This window comes from Gymnoscopelus braueri (assembly GCF_963280865.1).
Source record: "Gymnoscopelus braueri genome assembly, chromosome: 6".
NCBI classification, from domain to species: domain Eukaryota; kingdom Metazoa; phylum Chordata; class Actinopteri; order Myctophiformes; family Myctophidae; genus Gymnoscopelus; species Gymnoscopelus braueri.
Window position 1 is genome coordinate 25657850 of NC_137607.1, and position 22500 is coordinate 25680349.

The 22500-nt window shown below is 43.1% G+C and overlaps 1 protein-coding gene across 1 annotated transcript in view; it reads left to right on the top strand.

Moving 5' to 3' along the window:
- The window catches only part of raver2 (ribonucleoprotein, PTB-binding 2), a 97025-nt gene that overhangs the window by 18863 nt on the left and 55662 nt on the right, over positions 1-22500 (top strand). The window contains exon 3 of the mRNA XM_080431591.1: positions 21644-21951. Coding sequence (XP_080287717.1) covers positions 21644-21951 — 308 coding nt within the window. The remainder of the gene's footprint in view (positions 1-21643; positions 21952-22500) is intronic.

Consider the following 22500-nt stretch of genomic DNA (forward strand, 5'->3'; position numbering starts at 1 on the left):
GTCCCTGTTTGGCTGGGATTGTCCCGGTTTCAAGCTGGGTGTCCTCCTGAGTCCCGGCAAATATCTCTACAACGCAAAAAGGTCCCGGGTTTTCAACATTCGCCACAAAATTGTCCCTGTTTTCACCACAATAAAAAACAATAACACTTGTTTTGTGTGCTTACATAGATGTTTATTATGTTCCGTTCTTTTGAGAGGTATAATCACTAGGTGTGCTAAGTGCTAAAAGTATTGTTCCCCCCATTTTGGCGATGAATATATCTGCTTTTAGGTGCTCTGAGGGAGCACTACATCTACCCTACCAAATACTGTAGATAGGGTGGTGGCAGTGGTGGAAAAACTACTCACATTTTGTACTTGAGTAAAAGTATCAATACTGCAATGTAGATATACTCTGTTACAAGTAGAAGTCCCGTATTCAAAATGTACTTGAGTAAAAGTACAAAAGTATTGGTTTCAAAATATACTTCAAGTACCAAAAGTGAAAGTACTCATTGTGAATGTCACAAGTTCGAAATTTTAGTAAAGTAAAAATACCTAAAAATGTTACCTAAGTACAGTACCTTACACCACTGGCAACAGGTGGTAGCTGAGATGGTTGAGGGTAAGCAGCATGTCATAGAAGGGCAGCAGCACCATGAGACAACACAGCATCAAGCACATGAGTGATGCAAACTCATTTAAATGGGGCGCTTTTAGTGAAGTATTTGTGTGATTGGTCGAGAATAGAAGTGTGGAGCGTGGAACGGCTGACCAGCCTGACTGAACTTGCTCTGCGTATATATCATGCATGACGTTCATGTTTGCAAAGCAAACCAGAACAAAGGAAAGATAAACAGAACTTCTCTTGGACCATTTCCAGCAACTGAATAGAACGATGTACACACACCACCAGCATGGACATCAATTGACTGATCAAAGGACTGTGTAAATCACTGTTCCGTATGTAAAGGAAACAGTCTTTAACAGGTGTGTATGTGTGAGTGAAAGCCCCTGCTGCAACGCATTGTGAGCTCATAGATCGGATATCGTCAGTGCATACAGGGTATTCCTGTCTATCCCCCCCCCCCCCACACACACACACACACCTCCTTCAGAATGGCACAGAGCACGAACCTATCATATCAAACACTAGTATCTCAGCTGGTAATGAGACCAGAGAGTTTCCTGGCGCCATCGATCCCACCTTGCCCAATGCGATGCTAAAACATACTGAACACTTAGCAGGGAATTAGCTACTATAGGAAACCTCTTTAGCCAGCCAGCCAGGGTCATCTATCTGTCTGTACCGCTCTGTCAGGAAAGGCCAAGGTCAGACTAATTTGTTTACGTTTAAGTGAGGTGGGGGGGGGGTGGCCAGAGGGCTGTGGTGTCCAAACCGACAATGTTCCCTCACATTAACAGTATATGTTGGATGTTGTAATGTATATTCATATTTTGGTACATCCATATACAATATACTTATCCATTAGAACAAGTTATCCATTAGCACACACTCATTTACCAGCTCCTCCTCAGTAACTGGTCACAGCTGGCCCCAATCATTGACGTTGGCATGTTGCTCGGGGACCTGTAGTCTAATAAGAACGGATCATAAAAATGACAATGACAATGAAGATAGATTTTGGGAGAGGAAGATTATGAGGAAGATTAATGATTATGATTGGTGTAAAATGCAGATGTATACACACACACACGCACGCACACACACACACACACACACACACACACACACACACACACACACACACACACACACACACACACACACACACACACACACACACACACACACACAAATATTAGATTATATTAATCTAATTAGCTGAGGAAGGGTCCAAACGCCCAAAGGGCACTTGTTTCTAGTTGTAATGTAACCCTTTGCCCCAGCCAGAGATCCTGAGCAGTTGTGGAAAAGGATTGCTCTGTATTTTACTGCATCCATTGTTCCCTCCATACTGACTCGTTCTACAGTCCCTGTCGCATAAAAAGCATCCACACAGCATTACAAAAAAAAAGCCACCACACCACAGTGTTTGACCGTAGGGATGGTATTAATGAGGTGATTATCTGTGTCTGGTTACCTTCATACATGCCGTTGGGGAGTTGTGGCCAAATAGTTTAATCTTCAGACCCTAAGATTTTGCTTCCCATGATCTGAGAGTGGTTCAGGGGCCTTTTGGCTAACTCCCAGCGAGCTGTCATGTGCCGTTTGATGACGAATGGCTTCTGCCTGGCCACTCAACCATAAAAGCTTGATTGGTGGAATGCTGCACCGATGGTTGTCCTGTCCTTCTGTAAGTTTCTCCCATCTCCACAAAGGAACTCTGGATCTCATTCACAGTGACCAGTAGGTTCTTGAATATACCAGTCTGACCAAGGGCCTTTGTTCCAGATTTCTCAGTTTGGCTGGGAGGCCAGATCTAGGAAGACTGTCGGTGGTTCCAACTTCCAAACCTCCGTGCTCTTGGTCACTTTAAATGCTGCAGACATTTTTCTTGTATACTTCCCCAGATCTGTGCCTTGTGTGTCTCGCAGGTCTATGGGCAATTCTAAAATGGATAGTTCCATTGCTTGATTCTGCTTGATTCAATGGTCCCGTTGTGAAATACTCGATGAACACTCAGCTGGACCGCATGTGTGTTTATCTCCGCCAACAAATTGTGTGAAAATGTCAGCTTTCATCGTGAAGTTTGATTTACTGGGTGGGCTAAGCATGGATGAATCGACAGGATAGATGAAGATAAAGAAATACCTGCTGAATTTGAATGACAGAGACGTTGAAGAGTTGGAAAGTCAATAAACAATGCTGGAACTGTCAAACAGACTATGTTGTCTGTTCGCTGTTTTCAAACTTGGTGTGCAGAGAAAGAATCGGCTATTGACTTAAATACAGTCACCAAAATGACTTTTCATTTCTTTTCATTTTTTTCGTTTTATACCAGTGTGAAAAATGGGAACGGTGAACCCTATGGTTTCAGCAGTTATACTGGACTATGTGCTGTACAGGTAAGTATATGAGCGGGGCTTAACATGTATATCAATATACCCATCATCTGGTCCTGGTGTCTGTGAAAAGATCCCGAGTTTATCACTAGGAACCTTTTCGGTGCAGTATTAATAAAACCTCTGCAGAGAAGGAGGCAGACTTTCAGAAAATCTTACCTCCGTTAAGTGCTCTCTCCATCACTGAATCCAAATACACCTGAGGGTCTTAACAACAAAGTCTGGTTCCATGCGTAGCTGCATATTGTATGCAGAGCTAAAGAGGGCAAACGTCAAGCGAACATTTAATCATTTTCTGTACCATCCGCCAGGACAAGAACAGTTAGAAGTATGAAACGCATACTTCATTAAACTGTCGTTAAACAAATGCCCCAAAAACCATAAAGATGCCAGCGAAAGAAGCAGTCAGTGTGTGCTTTATGTTTGAGCAGCCAGAGAACCTGCTGCGTTCTGTCGCTTCGTTAGAGAAATACCTGCTGCCAGACAATACACCCACCTTTTATCTCCATCCAAAGTGTAGCCTATTATGCTAAGCTTTCTCTAGTTATGTTGTCAATTGCCAGTGATATAATTTTTGTTGCTGTGTGTGTAGTTTCGTTACTCTAGAGTGATGGGAATTGTCTTTCCTTTGTCCTAAAGTTAGATATGCTAGAGAGCCCATGGGGTAAACTTTGTTGGCTCCATGTTGCCACAGATTTGTAAAGCAACCACCCCCGAGACAATCTACAATCTACACTGCTTGCAAAGCACCAAAAACTCTCTGATGCTGGCCAAAGGCAAGAGAAATCATGTCGGTGACGGGGCAAAAACAGGAATCGTTCCTTGCAATCTTACTGACGCCGAGAGAGAGAGAAGGAAGAGAAGAAGCTGGAGCAATATCCTTGCCTGCACCACACAATCCAAATGCACAGAGTCAAACACATCTGTACTAGCAAAGAGGAGTGCTAACATAACTGAACAGTTACAGGCCTACTTCAACAATTTATTATTGGTGAAATTCTAATAAATGTCAACAAGCTCCACACTCTTTAAGCATGTTTTCATTGCGACTGTGTTGCTGCGTCTGCGTGTTGCTTGGCAATCATTCTCAATTGAAAGTGTCATAACAAAGGGTCTGAATGCTTATGTAAATGGCATATTTCAGTCTTTTATTTTTTTATACATTTACAAAACACTCCAAACCCCAGTTTTTGCGTTGTCATCTTAAAGTATTGTGTGTAGATTGATGAGGGGGGCCAAAAAGAGCAGGACCTGTTTTAAGATGAGTCTGAAACATAGAAACTTGAAAGGGTGTGAAAACTACATACTATGCACTTTACACAAACAATCCATACAGACACATCCCATGAAGCCCTTGATCGCTGTGCACTTGTGTTAAATAAATGGAGTGTGTCAAAAAGCACTTGGCAAGGATTGCATTTTAAGACTGACAAGAGGTAATTCAAAGTAGTGTTATTTTCTGTTTTATCTTCCATTTTGTCATTTGGTTGCTCAGCGAGGGAATGTGCGCTGTATAAAAAGTATGACATTTTTTTTTAAAGATTTGTAAAGATTTATTTAACTCTAATCACCGTACTGTACGTTGTGATAATATTGTACGGTTTTTATGTTGTGATAATATCACAACAATATACAGCTGTACAATATTATTGTACGGTTACAATAACATAGTAACTTGCTAATTGTATCCACCGCTGCTTCCTTTTGAACTTGTCCTGTGTTCTCATTTTGCTGGCCGATGTTTTTTAGCATTAATGTGGGCGCTTAATGCCTTTAGGTGGTCTTCTGCTCTAATTGAAATTACTGTGTGCAAGAGGCCTGACATTCTCCTCTAACCCTGTGACCAGAGTCGGCTTCCACACCGCCAGACTTATTAGGGCATGCTTAGCGTGTGCATGTGTGCAGGGCAAAATCCTCAGAGTCAATTTAACTCTTGAGTGTAATAGAAAATGGACCCGTGCACTCTTTTGGAGTTAAATGAACACTCAGGATTTTCGCAGTGTGTGTGTTTTGGCAAGTCCTGTGCTGTTTGTGTATGCTTCTCTCTCCATGTGTGACGTTTGCTTTGGGGGTCCCAAGCTCTTAACCCGTTCAGGCCGGGAACGGATCTGTGTGTCACTTTAAGACTTCTTTGGCTATTAAAAAAATAGCAGATATACAAGCTCGTAGCGCGGCACCGAGTGCCGCGCTACGAGCTTGTATATCTGCTATTTTTTGGGAGAAAACAAAATCGCGAAAATGTGTGCAAATCTTTGAATATATACATTTTTAACTCAAATCAAAATATTTTGAGATGGGGGGGTCCACGGACAAATACATAGAATTTTGGGTGGTCTTTGTCTTGATAAAAGTTTGAGAACCACTGATATTACAGCAACATAAGTTTAAAAAAAAAACTGTTAGGATTTAGAAGACATTTGTAGAATCCCCCAGAAGCAAAGATTCAAGTAAAAAAAAATCGCTTTAAAAAAACATATATATTCAAAGATTTGCAGAAATGTTCACGATTTAAAAAAAACTAAAACAATAGCAGATCTACAAGCTCACAGCCGCGCTATGAGCTTGTATATCTGCTATCTTTTAACAGCCCAAGTATAAGATAATGGTTAAAGTGGTTGAAATCTAATGCCAGATGCCTTCCCGGTCTTAATGGGTTAAGATAATGATGATACATTTTTCCCATCATACCCCTTGAGCCAAGTTTACACTTCTTCTCCGTTGTCGTCTCTCTCTCTCTCTCTCCATTTCACTCTCCCTCCATCCCTGGGTTATTCTATAGCCAGAAGACGCCAATTCAAAACTCTGTCCTATCTCCCATTCCCAGCCTTCCCTCTGTGACTCCCCCCTCCCCACCCTGCTTCTCCTCTGCACTTATCTTCCTTCATTTCTCCCTTCCTCATGCACTCTCTCATTTTGCATCTCTAATGCCTGATTTATACCCGGTTGTGTGCCAGTGTCGTGTCCCGAAAATAGCCGATCTACAAGCTCAGAAAGCGTCGCACCTCGGCGCTTACTGAGATTGTAGATCGGCTATTTTTGTGCCCGACACTGACGTGCCAACCGAGTATAAATCTTCTCTCTCCCTGCCCTGTCCTCCCTCTTTTCATCCTTCATTTTGTCCTCTTTCCCTTCTTCCATACCTATTTTCCCACTGTATCCCTCCTGCTTCCCTCCTTTACTCCCTCCAACCATTTTTTTCTCCTTCCTTCCTTCCCTCCCTTTTTTTTTAACCATTTAAGTAAATTGGAGTCCGTTTGCCAGCAGCTCGTTAGTCAGCTCTTGGCCCAGTTTCGAAATGTTAGCGCCCATCATTACCATGTCTCCACAATCACAGTGTTATATGCCTGCGAATATCAGCATTGGAAGTAATCTAACTTAGGCTCAAATTCTGAGTTGGCGGTTGCCTGTCCCCATAAACCATGAGCACCAGACAAGACTAGGACATGGCTCTAGAAACCCAGAGTATTCAGATTTGGGGCTGCGTGGGTGCTTCCTCAACTATTTTGGACGGCACATCCAAAATGTTGATATCAGCTTCTTGCAGTGCCTGCCCTCTGGGTTGCCAAGTTTTACATGTCAGAATCTTTTTGGGTGAATTGGGTTTTGGGGAAAAAAATCACATTTAATTACCAATAATTCATGTGGTTTTAGGCTGTTTGGTTTTACCATCAAAATAGCCCTGGATGGAAGTATCATGAAAGAGATGTGTCACTCTCATCACTGATTTTTTTAGTAATGGAATGTAAAAGTTGAACTCTGCTACTAATAGTCCTCTAGTTTGCCATTTGCGGCAGCATGGCTCGATGAACATTTGTGTGTGATGTATTTTTTTATTTCATCTTAATTCTGTCTATTTGATTTTAATCTTGAAATAGGCTTATCTTTGCCAGGAATTGGGCTGGATGTGCATTTCTCCACTACATTGCCTCTAGCCAGAGAGAAGTCAATAACCCATTTCAGGCTATAGAAACTTCTGATAAATGAAATAGCTTCAGGAGTTTGTGCACAGCAGTCCTTGTATCGGCATGTAAAACAAGGATCAGCATTGAGGAACGATAACAACATTACGGGACTAAATACGTTTTATGCTGATGATCTTTATTTGATCCAATTTGACTCAAACATCATTGATACGTGGGCATTAGAACATTATTTAGGCAAAGCAGAGACAGACCTGGCCGTAGACCATGGGGCGGCCATAGCTGAGTGGTTAGTGAGCCCGCCTAGGGAGCCAAAGGCCCTGGTTGCCCCAGGTACGATTCCAGGCCAGGCCAGCAAATGTGTCGATGAAATGAAATTTGTCCCTGAGCAAGACTCTTAACCCCTAATTGCTCACAGGCCCTCATTGGAAACAAGACCGCAAGGACTTTCATGAACGGACCTGTTAAAGGAATTATCCTTATTATCCTTATCCTTATGGTGATAAACAAGCTAAGCTATTCTACTTGCATGTCATTTGCATAGCAAATTTAAAAGCCTGAATGATCATATGAATGTGGGGAGGTTACAGTATAATTGATGGGATTACACACATTATGTTTTACCACCAAACAAAAAGGAATAGAGTGGTGAGGAGGTGGGGGAGGAGAGAAAGAAGAGCTGGATGAACAGTCGGGGCAAAACGAGAGAGAGGAGAGAGACAAATAAGAGACAGGAGAGACCAGAGGGAGCAGTTGCCACAGTAGCAGGGCACATCAGACTTGAAGCAAGGGGGAAAAAACGTTTTCCAGGTTGATCCTTTAGTTCTAACTGGTTTGGAAGCTTACACTGACTGGTTTGGAATGGTTAGAATATTCCATATTATCTAGAGACTTTTAGTGGTTTTTAGTTTTTCATGTAGGATATTTGATCAAAATCATTCAAACTGGTTTTCTTAAACACCTGTCATAAACCTAACATGTTGTCCTGGCACCGCGTTAAAGCCAGTGCTGCTCATGGTAGCGTTGCTGTAACATTTACACTCTGCAAATGAAGCAGAAATCAAAGAGAGACGGAAGTACATCAGCCGTATGGTTGGTGTCACATAATTCTTAGCTAAACAAGACATTCCTTTCCGTGGGGAATCTCCTGCCACAATCAGGGGGTATAAAACTCTTTTAAAACAGTTTGATCCATTTCTGCAGTCATACTCAAACCACGCCACATACAGTAATTATCACCTTCCTCTGAGGATGATAGAACTGAGTGATGTGACTCAGGAGGTAACAGGAACTGTTGTCAGTGAATTATAAGATGCATGAATGTTTTCAGTTATAGCAGGTGAAGTCAGACATTGAGCAGTTCGCTATATGTGTCCGTTATGTCAGTGTTTCCCAAACAATGGGTTGGGACCCATTTTTATGGGTTGGGACCCATTTTTATGGGTCGAGAGTAAATATCCCGTTATATTTTGTTTTAGATTTAAAAAAATGACCCCCCCTCCCCCCGAAACGCCCCCAAAACAAAACAGGGTCATAGATAGATAAATATTTTTTGTCCCCAATCCATAAGTTAGGAAAAGAAAACTTTTAAAAAGTAGGGAAAATAGCACATCTACAAGCTCACAGCACACCACAAACACGCTGTGAGCTTTACTTGTAGATCGGCTATTTTCACTAGTTTGAGGTCTCGAGCTAAAAAAGTTTAGCCATAGCCATTACAGAATTAAAATAATTTTGGTGCTGAACTTATTACAGCTGCATTTGAAGAACAACTGGGCAGTGGGCCAGTTGGAGACGTCCAAGACAGATTTAAAGTGAATCCATTTATGTGCACCGCTAATGTATTTGAACTAAACTTAGCACCGTGTAACACCTGTCAAGCAGTGCCAGAAGCCAGGGATTTTATTCAACCTGTTATAGAGTGTGTTCTCATTTCTTCCAGTGTTTTCACTTGTAAATCACCACAAATACAGCACAAAGACGTAGAGAATCTGCTGGTGTTACAGCCATCTGTATTTCTGTATAACTCTCAAAAGACCTGGATTATGTAGTTAACTGTAGCTGTGGAGCAGTTTACCGTCTGTGATGCACAGCAGCTGATAACAAACTTGTCTACCATCGCCTTGCTCGGGTGGTTTCCGAGATGGATCTGTATTTTTCACCTCTTAACGGCCAAATTCTAGCAGGTGCTGGGGCCTGTGTAATCCTGGATCAGACGGCTTTGTCTGTCAGGCACACCTCAGAGGTCTGGCAGACCGTTGCAATGTTGTTCTAAAATCAGCCGAGAGTTTTTTAGTGGCCAAAAAACTATCTGGCCCTCGAACAAGGAAAGCCTTCCAATGCAACGTGTTTTCAACTTGCTGGTCGTGTTCCCAGCTCTGACAGAGGTCACTCAAGACCTCTCTGACAATCCCAGTTAACAGCTGCAGTTGTGAAGTGTCCAGTCAGTGAGATGGCTTCACACTTGGCTGAGGTGTGACAATGTGACAAGACAGGCTTCACCATCCCATCCATCACCATCTTATTGGTGAAGAACGTTGTAATTTGAGTCAGTCAAGTGATGGACCACCTTGTCAAAATAAAAATAGACAGTACAGTTTAATGAACCAACTCAGTAGTTTGGACTTGGTGTTGGACAATGAGAGGAACGTGGAGGGGAAAAGGCATTTATGTAGGCCAGGGTATGACTGTTGAGAATGTTCGTAATGGATGATGAAATACATAATTTCATAAGAAAGATGAATATCTGTAAATGTTTACTTTTACCAGTAGTCGATTTTTTCAGTTTCATAGGCAGCAGTATGGCAGTAGCAGTAATAGACTTCTAAATCCTAACAGTTTTTCGGAAGAAAAACTTGCTATAATATCAGTGGTTCTCAAACTTTTTTCATGTTAAGGACCCCCAAGATTATATGTATTTTGCCCACCGACCCACATCTCAAAATATGTTGTTCCAGGGACCCCCCAAGAAGCAAAGATTTGATTTAAAAATGTTCGCTTTAAAATATATATTCAAAGATTTGCACAAATGTTCCCGATTTTTCCAAAACAGCAGATCTACGAGCTTGTATCGCGGCACTCGGTGCCGCGCTACGAGCTTGTAGATCTGCTGTTTTTGAATAGCCAAAGAAATCTTCGAAAATAACACAAATGCGATTTTTTCCGTTTCATAGGCAGCAGTATGGCAGTAGCAGTAATAGTCATGCCTCCAGGACGAGGAGGGCTTTTTGAAGCAAAAGTTGGCAAAAGCGGCCAACTCTTTAGTTTAACCTCAGCAGTTCATGGGGGTCGCATGGTTAAAGCAAGGGAAGTTTATATAACACAATGTATGGCACATTTCATACAGGCAGACATGTACGAGACCAGAGTATGTGCTTTTTAGGGCTGGGTGCAATAACCACAATACCGCCATACTGCCGTTGTGTAATGCATACCGCGGTGTCGAGTTCATAACTGCGATGATTATTCTAATTATTATTATTTTTATTATTATTTCATATTATTTCATTTTTTTTCGGGAGATGCCGCCATACCGCCATGCCGTCAGTAAAGAGTGATTTATTACCGCAATAACTGAAAATCCATACTGCCCCAGCCCTATTTGTTACTATAATTATGTCTAACAACACCTCTGAGTCTATGATAAGTCAATGTGCACAGTTATGCAGTTAACTCCACTCTGAATTACAGTTAGACAGGCAGAATGACAGTTACATTAGACAGCCAACCAAGAAGTCTGCCACCCACCCATTGTCCATCCGTCCATCAATCTGTCTGTCTGTCCATCTGTCCGTCTGTCCGTCAGTCAGTTATGGTGTAAAGTAACTAAGTACATGTAGTCAAGTACTGTACTTAAGTAAAATTTTGAGGTATTTTTTACTTTCTTCAGTATTTAAAAATGTCAATACTTTTACTTCTACTCCACTACATCTCAGAGGCAAATATTGTACTTTTACTCCACTGCAATTTTTTGAAAAATGTAGTTACTAGTTACTGCATTGCAGTATTGATACTTTTACTTAAGTACAAAATTTGAGTACTTTTTCCACCACTGTCAGTTCTTCCGTCAGTCAGTCAGTCCGTCAGACAGTCAGCCAGCCAGCCAGCCAGCCAGCCAGCCAGCCCGTCCGTCCGTCCGTCCGTCCGTCCGTCCGTCCGTCACCTAACCAACCAGACTTTCAGCCAGTGGCTTCCATACCGTATAGTCCTGTATGTGCAGTGAAAGACAGAGGAATGTGTGCTAATTCTGCAGTGCTCCGGAACCAGGGCTCTGTGAACACAATGCTTTGGGGTTATCCTGGGAATCCTGCCATTTCAATGGAGGCCTTTGTGTTTGCCTCTGTGCTGTCCAGTAATGAAGACAACACAGCGCTGTGAGGGCAGCAAAAACTAATCGGCCTGGTGGTGATTCTTTGTGTGTTTGTGCGTGTGTGTGTGTGTGTGTGTGTGTGTGTGTGTGTGTGTGTGTGTGTGTGTGTGTGTGTGTGTGTGTGTGTGTGTGTGTGTGTGTGTGTGTGTGTGTGTGTGTGTGTGTGTGTGTGTGTGTGTGTGTGTGTGTGTGTGTGTGCGCGTGAGTGAAAGGGGAGAGAGAAAGAGATGCAAAACCACACACCATGTGTGTCCAGGTCAGGCTTCATGAGAAAACCGTTACTTTTGTATTATTATTGTAAAAGAAAAATTTTAACGCTATTTCCACTCATTTTGTGCAACGCTCTTGTATGACGGAGTAGGGCGTTAATTTAGGAAAAAAACAAAGAGTTGAAATATGGAGATACAAGGTTTCTGCCCCGACAGCAGTGATATAGACTCGTCCTCAGCCACTGAAGCACCTCAAACTAAAACCAACTATGAGCTTGTAGATCTGCTATTTTTGAATAGCCAAAGAAATCTAAAATGACACAGATGCGTTCATTACTGCCTGGTGGTTGTTTTCCATCAAAAATACATTTAGTTTCCCCTTGATTCCTCCGCAGTGACTTGGATAAGCATGTTGTTTTTCAGAGGTTGATGGTGGGTTTTCTGTGCTGCTGAACAGAAGAGAGAGTTGATAAGAGAGTTGATTAACTGGCTTCCCGGGCGTTAATGATGCTGCACGCTGTGGCACTCGGTATAGAAGGAAGTGGAACCCAGCGCTGCATGAGGTGGCAACAGTTCACTACTCATGTGTAAAAACCTACTGTACGGGTCCTGAGCTAAAGCTTTTTTATCTCTTCTGCTTTGCTTGACATAATAATGTTAATGATAAGATATCGTAAAGCAATAGAGCTATACATTTAATCCTAATTGGGAGACATTAGAAAATGTATGTAAATATAATAAATGCTAGACTTTTAGAGCCGACGCGCACACGCACGCACACGCACACGCACGCACACGCACGCACACGCACGCACGCACGCACGCACGCACGCACGCACGCACGCACGCACGCACGCACGCACGCACGCACGCACGCACGCACGCACGCACGCACGCACGCACGCACGCACGCACGCACGCACGCACGCACGCACGCACGCACGCACGCACGCACGCACGCACACACACACACACACACACACACACACACACACACACACACACACACACACACACACACACGCGCGCGCACAAGCGTGCACACACACATCTCATGTTTGTACCGCCAAGAAAAATAAATGCTTTCCATTCATCCATCTATTCATCCAGCTTTTCAGCCATCCATCTACTCATCCATTCATTTATTCTTCCTCTCATCCATCCATGCATCCATCCATGCATCCAGTCTCCACCCTGTACTTTGCTTACAGTATTGTCATGAGGCAGAGAACAGTTAGCAGACATTTTCCACAGTGAGCAGCAGCGTTCGGAGCGCATCTTTAAAACACCCACTCTCTCTCTCTCATAAACTTTGCTCTCTCGCTATTACCACGCATTAAGAGCAATTATTCAAACAGAGGCCCTACGGTTCACTGTGTGTGCAGTAGAGCTCACAGCATGAGGTCCTTATGCGTTGGGTCTGTATATCTGAGTGAGTCTCTCCTCTCCATGCCCCTTATTTCTTCATTTTATCTGTTTTTTTTGTTTTCTCACTTTAAGCGACAGCACCGCTGGAGTCGCTCTCTCGCTCTTCTAATTGCCTCCCAGGACACAGCAACCTGTCACCGCCCCCCCCCCCCCTCCCCTCCAAGTCGACATTTTGTCCATCTGTCTGCCGTGTGTGAGTCAGTAGGCCTACAGTACAGTGCATGTTAAACAGGACAGCCCACACATGTGCCTGGAAGTCTTTGATCCCAGGCACACTCACTCTCTCACACACACGCGCACACACACTCGCACTCGCACGTGCACGCGCACGCGCACGCACGCACGTTGTGAGCTTGTAGATCGGCTATTTTCAAATAGCCTAGGTATAAAATAACGCTAAAGTGGTTAGTCGATACACTTATTTGTTTTAGCTCATGCTCATGCTCATGCTCATGCTCATTTGATTTTGCTATTTTGTCTCATCTGTTTAAGGAAATAGGTAGCTGATATATTGCACTTTTACCTTAGCGCTAGGTATACTCTTGGTTGCTTGTTTTTACAGAAAATGCACTAAAGACTTCTGGTGATTAGTAGTTTTCGTTCCCTACCTATGTTGAATACACTTATTGTAAGTCGCTTTGGATAAAAGCGTCTGCTAAATGACTGTAATGTAATGTAATGTGGTTAATGTATGTTTTATAATGTAATAATTTATATCTGCAAAGCAACTAGTAACTAAAGTTTTCAAATAATTGTAGTGGAGTAAAAGTACAATACTCCATTCCATTAAAAGTAAAAGTACCTCAAAATTGTACTTAAATACAGCACTTGCGTAAATGTACCAAGTTACTTTACACCACTGCGCACACACCCCCCCCCCCCACACACACACACACACACACACACACACACACACACACACACACACACACACACACACACACACACACACACACCAAAAGCACCCACACACCTGTCCTGTTACTGCGCGTCTTATCTCTCTCAGTCAGGCAGGTGGATGATGCTGTGTGCAGTGTGCGTGTGTGTGTGTGTGTGTGTGTGTGTGTGTGTGTGTGTGTGTGTGTGTGTGTGTGTGTGTGTGTGTGTGTGTGTGTGTGTGTGTGTGTGTGTGTGTGTGTGTGTGTGTGTGGGGGGGTGTGTGTGTGTGTGTGGGGGGGTGTGTGTGTGTGTGTCTCAGTGTTGCACCGGATGTCCTCATCCAGACAGAGCTGATAGCAGATAGTATGCCTGAGTTGTTCTGTTGTGCTCTGTATCACACACACAAAGATAGCCGATCTACAAGCTCACCTAAAACGGATCCTCGTCATATATTAACCCATTAACACATCCACCGCCAGAGGTTAATCTCATAATGTACTCACCAGTGCCAAGGTGTTTTTGTTGTTTTTTTGTTTTTTTCATGTCGCCATAGATCTTGTTAAAATCCTTAAGATTGAGCCGTGAACGGTCTGTTTACATCCGCGAGATCTCCCTGTATCTCCCAGTGAAAACCACGTGTCAAACGGGGCATCCATGTTTGAGTTAGAGCGGATTACGTTAAACAGTGAAATGCGAGGAGAAAAAACTACAGGAAGAGAATTGAGTTTCAGTTTCGTCTGTAGAATGGGAGCGGGCGTGATCGTCGAAACCGGATCCCAAATAATTCTATTTCCTGTCATCAAACCGGAAACGGAAGTGGATCAAAAAAAATCCGAAAGTGCACCCGGACCGCGCATGCGCGAAAAGACCGCAGCCCGTAGGACTACGGGCTCGGCGCTTAACCGTTGGATTTAACGGCCCGTAGAACTACGGGCCCGGCGGTAAAGGTGTTAAGACCGGGAACGCATCTGTGTGTCATTTTTTCCGATGTCTTTGGCTATTCAAAAATAGCAGATCTACAAGATCTGCTATTTATTTATTTTTTAATCGTGAAAATGTGTGCAAATCTTTGAATATATACTTTTTAAAGCGAACATTTGTAACTCAAATCTTTGCTTCTGGGGGTCCCTGGAACATAATATTTTACAAATGTTAGCATCAAAAAAATATATATTCAGAGATTTGCACAAAAATTATTCCCCAACATGTTCAAAAAGGAGTAGGAAGAAGTATAAACTTATTTACTCCTACCTTATTTATTCCTACTTTATATACAGTAGTTAACTTTTGGCTCTTGGGCTCTGTTGCTTGGAGGATAATGGTCAGCGGTCAAACACATAACTTTTCATTTAGATAAATGGTGTTGGAGCAATTTACAGTATGTGTGCAGCTCTGTTTTTCTCTTTTTAACTCTTTAAGACCGGGAACGCATCTGTGTGTCATTTTTCGATTTCGCTGGGCTATTCAAAAATAGCAAATATACAAGCTGTGCTATGAGCTTGTAGATCTGCTATTTTTGAAAAATCATGAAAAGTTGTGCAAATATTAGATCTTTTTTTTCTAGGGGTTCCTGGAACTAAATATTTTACAAATGTTCGCTTAAAAAAATATATAATTCAAGATTTTGCCACACATTTTCACGATTTTTCGAAAAATAGCAGATCTACAAGCTCATAGCGCGGCGCTATGAGCTTGTAGATCTGATATTTTTGAATAGCCAAAGAAATCTAAAAATGACACACAGATGCGTTCCCGGTCTTAATGGGTTAACGATTTGAGTTAGTATAGATATAGAGGTCACTCTCCCGCCTCGCAATAATATGCAACGAAAGATAAGCAATCACATTTTGCTGAAGTTGTTATTACTGAAATGTCATGCATTTAAAGTCGATCAGTTATTAGATTACTGTAACTTAGTATATGTTACAATGCAGTATTATAAAATATGAACATAATGTTGACTTGATATCAGTTTGGGTTTGGGTCACATATTACCTCCTGAAAACCTGTCTCTTGAAAAGAGATGTGTTTGGTGAGATAGCATGAGTGACGTGTATTATTATTATTATTATGTATTATGCATGAGTGGTCAGTGCTGTGGATGCTCAAAACATCTTTCTTACTTACTGTACTGTTACTGATGCTGGGGGCCCTGGAGGAGAGGAGAAGATAAGATGGGATTTTAGAGGAGAGCAGAGGAGAAGATGGGAATGGGAATGGGATTTGAGAGGAGAGGGGAGGAGAGGAGGGGAGAGAGGAGAAGGTGGATTGGAGAGTAGAAGATGGGATGGGATTTGAGAGGAGAGGACACTTAGCTTAGGAGTCAGTGAAAGAAAGTGACCCAGGAAATGATCCTGTTAGAAGCCAGAGGAATGGAGTGAGATTCAGCAGAGTGACCGATGAAGAGAAGGACCTGCAGAAAGGTGACAGAGATGGAACGACTGACGCAAGAAGAAGCACCTTAATGAGAATAGAGTTAAGGAGGGTGGGATGGACTGACACGTGTTACAAGATGATAAATGTTGCATTAATTAAATTGATACTTTCAGAGAGATTTATGTACGTTCAATTAACCCATGAAGACCTGGGACGTGTGTCATTTGTGTGTGTCATTTTTAGATTTCTTTGGCTATTCCAAAATAGCAGCTCTACAAGCTCATAGCGCGGCACCGAGTGCCACGCTATGAGCTTGTAGATCTGCTATTTTGGAATAGCCAAAGAAATCTAAAAATGACACAGATGCTTTCCCGGTCTTAATGGATTAACTCATTAATTCATCCATCCATACATCCATCCATTCATCTCTTCATCCGTCCGTCCGTCCATTTGTCCATCCATTCTTCAGTCCATTATTCATACACTCTGTCTATCCAGCATCATCCCCCTGTTCACTTCTCCATTCCCCCCCCCTCACAGCTGCTATCCTTCTATTCACCTCTCCACCTCTTCTATCCATTCTTCGTGAGTGATTGCGATGATAAACTTTGTTTTTGCCATTTTCCAAATAGTACCAGCTCTTTACAAACAACGAAAAGACAAAAAAGAAACAAATATTTAAATGTTACAGAGGCTGTGTGTGCAACGGTTGCTATGATAGATATTGAAATATTATGTAATGATACTCTAGCCCTCTCCAAATGCTTTGGTGGGGGGGGGGGGGGGGGGCGAGCTGAAGAGCTGTCAGGGTGAGAGAGAGAGAGAGCGTGATGGAGAGAACGAGGCAACAAGAGGAGGAGGATGGGGAGGAGGCTGTCATAACTTACAATGCAACACAGTACAATACAACAGGAGGATGAGAGGAATGTTGGAGAGACGAGCGAGAGAAGGGTGATCTGCTGGTCGAGAGAGAGAGAGAGAGAGAGAGAGAGAGAGAAAAGAGAGAAATTGTCAGGGAACCATAAAGAGGAAAAACAAGCAGTAAGCTTAAAGGAGTAGTTCACACAAACAAATACTTATTTTCCATCAATTACTCCCCCCATGAGCCTTGAATTCATGGAGATGCTTTTGTTTTTGTCACATTCCTAAGCCAATAATTAGATTTAATGGTGCTGGAGAATGAAGTGATGCAATCTTTGCTGTGTGTGTGTGTGTGTGTGTGTGTGTGTGTGTGTGTGTGTGTGTGTGTGTGTGTGTGTGTGTGTGTGTGTGTGTGTGTGTGTGTGTGTGTGTGTGTGTGTGTGTGTGTGTGTGTGTGTGTGTGTGTGTGTGTGTGTGGTGTGCGTGCTTGTGTGTTTGACAGATACATGTGCAGATGGTATTTTTCAACAAGTAGTTCCAGGCCAGCGATCTGTGTTTGTGTCAGACTCGCGTTCCAGCTGTGCTTTCTGGGTCTGCAAAGTATGCTGTACCTACACCTAGTTCCATTTCATTAAACAATCTTTACCGTCTTTTTTGACAAGAAAGTAAGAAAATGATAACTGTGTGTGTGTGTGTTAACAAATTAATAAAACATCTTTAAAGACAATAGTCATAATACTTGCATTGGCGTTCAATGCTGTGAGGATTTGAGGATTTGTCTTCTACCAGTGGTTGAACACTGCTCCCTGGATCACAGTAAAGAACTCTTGTTATTGTCATAATCGTGTATGACAGTTTGTGTACTGTACAGGTAGTGTAAAACAAGACTCGACTCTGTCATTTGCTCTAGAAACAGGCCATTATTATTCATCTATATTTATATTATAGTTTAGAGAACAATACTCGGCCAGGAATATGCAGGGGTGTTTTGAGATAGTTTGTCATCGACATGGTCCTTCTTTCATCTGCCTGAGGATCAGTGCAACTGGAGAAAGTAACAGTGACAGTCTCTCCTGAGTTGTTTAGTTCCGTGAAGCTTCACAGAGCAGTGGGGCCTTAAGGGGCTGAGATGGAATCAGCAGCAACACCTTGTTGTGCACAGCGCCGCCATCGCTATACTGTACCTCAACTTTAAAGGGATATTTCACCCCAAAAAAATCTTTTTTTCTATCGATTAGTCACCCCATGGGGACTTGAATTCATGGCTATTTTTTTGTTTTTGCCGCATCCTAAGCCAATAATTTGATGACTAGCGGACCGGTAGGCAGCGGTTCTGGTAGGAGACACAAAGGAGACTCTTTGTGTCTCCTACCGGAACGGCTGCCGGTCATCAAGTTATTGGCTCAGGAATGTATCCATGAATTCAAGTCTCCATGGTGGTGAGTAATCGATAAGAAAAAAAGTCATTTTGGGGGTGAACTATCCCTTTAATGGATTAAGGACGGTGTCTACATTGTCTCCTTCAACTCCCCTGTTTCTAATTAGTTAGTTCGGTAGGAAACATGACAGCACAATTACAGCCTTTGATGTGATTTCAGAAAGAAAGAAAGAAAGAGAAAATAAGATTTCCTTTCCTTCAACCCTGGCCTGCACACTCATTATAAGGGCAGGGGAACTTAATCGGCATGTTCAGAAGCAAAGACCCATAATTAAGACGTTGCCGCTTTTGTATATACTTGTGTGGATAATTTTTCTTTTGTTAATACTGTTCTTTTTGCAGACTGTCAGTGGTAGCACGTGATTTCCTGCATGTGAATTGTTCTGTAAAAGACTTTAATATCTCCCTCTCTCTCTCTAGCTCACTCGCTCTCTTTCTTTCGTGGAGAAAGTATTCCCCCCACCCCACCCCCACCCCCACCCCCACCCCTCAGGCCGTATATTGTGCTGTAGGAAACAACAATGAGAGGGAGCTTTAGAGTATAGCACCCAGCCCATATTCTAACCATATCCTCATAAAGCCTAATGTTAGCTAGTGTACTTAGCGGGTTAAAAAGAGATTAGGCTCTCTTAGCTTGGCATAAGAGGTGCATTAGAGTGTGTGTGGTGTGTGTGTGTGTGTGTGTGTGTGTGTGTGTGTGTGTGTGTGTGTGTGTGTGCGTGTGCGTGTGTCTGTGTGTGTGTGTGTGTGTGTGCACGTGCATGTGCGTATGAGAGAGAGAGAGTGAAAGATAGTATTTGATGAGGGTAATTGATTTGAGTGGAGGCAGTATGTAAGAAAGGAGAAAAGAAATACAGAGAGGCAGGGAGGGAGCGACGGAGAGACAGAAAAGCGTACATGTGCACTGATGACATGAGGAAGACAGAGAGAGGATAGAGAGAGAGAAAGATTCAGATAGAACATCTCAGACAGGAAGTGGGGGATTTATTCTGATGCGCAACAGACAAGGGAGAGGAAGGAGAGAAAGACAAAGACAGAAAGAGAATCGACGTACAGTAGCAGCAGAGAAAGTGACTGTGATGAGGAAAAAGACAAGACGTGGAGAAAACCAGATTCACAGTAGAGATGTTTAGGCTTGGTATGCCTATTTTGGGCATGCCATTACAGGCAAATGTTTTTTAATTGTAAATGTTACATCTTAACTTTTCTCCCCCACAAATTTTCGCAATGTGACGGTGACGCTATTTTTGAAGGTCAGGGAAAGTATGAAATAGGACTTTGGCATCAATAAATAATAATAGTGATGAATGATAATCATAACACAGGCTATTTTACTGTTTTCATCAAATTGAGGCTATTTTGCAAGGAATACCTTGAGATTCTGACTTGCCCTTTGGTATGCCTTGGGCACAAAACATTTGAAAACCATGGAAGTACTGCTCTTAAACGAATGCTGCAGGGTCTCAGGGTATTTTGGAAAGCAACAATGGCGTTGTCATTGTGGTATATGTTAACTTTGAAATACATAAATACATACATTTCAGATACAAACACGCTACTGTGAAAAATATACCAAAAAATAATACAATTACACTTTCCATTTTTTACACCGCCTAGGCCAGGGTATGTTTTCGTCTAAAAGTGATGACTGACCTTTCTGGCCTGAAACAGCCGGCAGAGCTGATTAGACACGACACTGCACCAACAGCCATAGGCTAAAGCATTGAAATGGCCCAATCAGCACTTCAGACACCGTATACGCATTGCCTCCAGTAACAATGCACTTACCAGGCAGCAACCGTGCACTTTGCCACTTTGCAGAGAGAGAGAGAGAGGAGATTTGCGTGAAATTATGAAACAATTGCCCTGTGCTTTTTTTTCAGGCCCTGCAGCCAAAGTTTCAGTTCAGAAATCCCATCAGCAGTGAGGACTGTTCATTTATTGTGCACATAGAATCTGAGATGGCGTTTTATGTCATTAGATGGTGAATCGCTTGAGGCTTTCCTCTGTGTAAAGCCACTTTATTTAGTAAGAACCAAAGCGTGTCATTTCTCCCTCTTTTCTTTTCACCCCTTCTTTATTCTCATATTTCGCTCTGTCTCTTGCTTGCTTGCTCGCTCTCACTTGGCTTATTGCCATCTAAGCTGTTTGCTTATCATCTAATTTCAATTCAATGCTCTCCACAGACTATACAATTCACACTAACAAACACTAGCGCACCCACGCACGCGCACCCACGCACGCGCACACACACACACGCACACACACACGCACACGCACACGCACACGCGCACGCACACGCACACACACACACACACACACACACACACACACACACACACACACACACACACACACACACACACACACACACACACACACAGTCACACACACACAAAATAATAGTTGACGTACACATTCCATAATACATTTATTGCCGCTCATTTCACAGCCCGTTAATCTGCCCATGGTCGTTCCTGAGCAAGGGTCAACGAGCCCGTTTCTGGCCACTTAGACCCAATAAAAAGCCCTGGGCTGAGACGAGCCTCTGGCTTTATTGGTTGTTATGTCGTACGGTAACACAGACCTCTCTGTCACTCCCATTCTGCCTCCTGCCAAAAGGTGTGCATGATGTGTGTTGTGTTTGTGTCACATTGGATTCCCCCCCCCGACCCAGTGCCTCCCTATATTTAGCTAATGTGTTGTCTTTCTCTCTGTGTATCTCTGTGTTTCTCTGTCTGTCTGTCTGTCTGTCTGTCTGTCTGTCTGTCTGTCTGTCTGTCTGTCTGTCTGTCTGTCTGTCTGTCTGTCTGTCTGTCTGTCTGTCTGTCTGTCTGTCTGTGACTGAAATGCATGTCTGTATGATTGTCTGTTTGACCGTGCTCTCCACTTGTCCCGTCTCCTCCTCTCTCTTTATTTTGTCTTGGGCTCATGTATTTGTTTTTATCTGTTCTCTGTGACTTGCACTCTTTGTACTGTATATCTGTTCTAAATGTTTCTTCATGTATGTCTATCCATTTCCGTCTGTCTTTTCCCTCATCCCTTTCCTTCGTCATCTGTCTGTCTGTCTGTCTGTCTGCCTACCCGTCTGTCTGTCTGGTTTGTTGCGTGTCTCCGTCTTTTCCCTGTACCCCCCCACTCCGTCACCCTCCTCTAGCCTTTGTGACTTTGCTGAACGGGGACCAGGCTCAGGATGCCATCCGCTCCCTCCACCACAGCACTGTTCGGGGACGCTCCATCACCGTCACGCTGCAGCCCACCGACTCCCTGCTGTGCGTCACCAACCTGCCCCACACCTTCACCGCCCAGCAGTTTGAGGAGCTGGTGCGCGCCTACGGCAACATCGAGCGCTCCTTCCTGGTGTACAGCGAGCTGAGCGGCCACTCCAAGGGGTATGGCTTCGTGGAGTACATGAAGAAGGACTCTGCGTCCCGCGCACGCTCAGAGCTGCTGGGGCGGCCGCAGGTACGCTACGTCAGAGCAGCGGTTCTCCTAACCTTTTCATGTCAAGGACGCACCCAAATTGATATGTTTTTGTCCACGGCAGTGGTGGAAAAATTACTCATTTTTTTTACTTAACACATTGATTGCCAAGATATTAAACAGTTTTCTATCCCCTTGCCAGCGTATAATTACCTAAATCCGATGATATTTTAAACACTGTGGAACCGACATTGTGTCCCAAAAACACAAACAAAATAGTCCCTGTGGGTTAGCGGAGGGATCTGTGTATCCATAGGAACGACAACGTTCCAACCACGATCCGCCATTTTGGGGCTTCGGCCCGCTGAAAACTAGTGGTTTTCAATGCAAAAAAAATAAACTGAGTTTTTCTGAAAATCCCAAACAGGAAGCGGATGGCTTCCTGGTTTTTTGGAACGACGTCACATCCACATTCTACTTCTCTGAATGACGATCGATCATTCCAAAGCTGTGTTAGGTCGCCCCTTGTGGAATTTTCCCCCAAAAATTAAAGAACGCATCAATGCGATCTTGGCCATCAAGTGATGGATT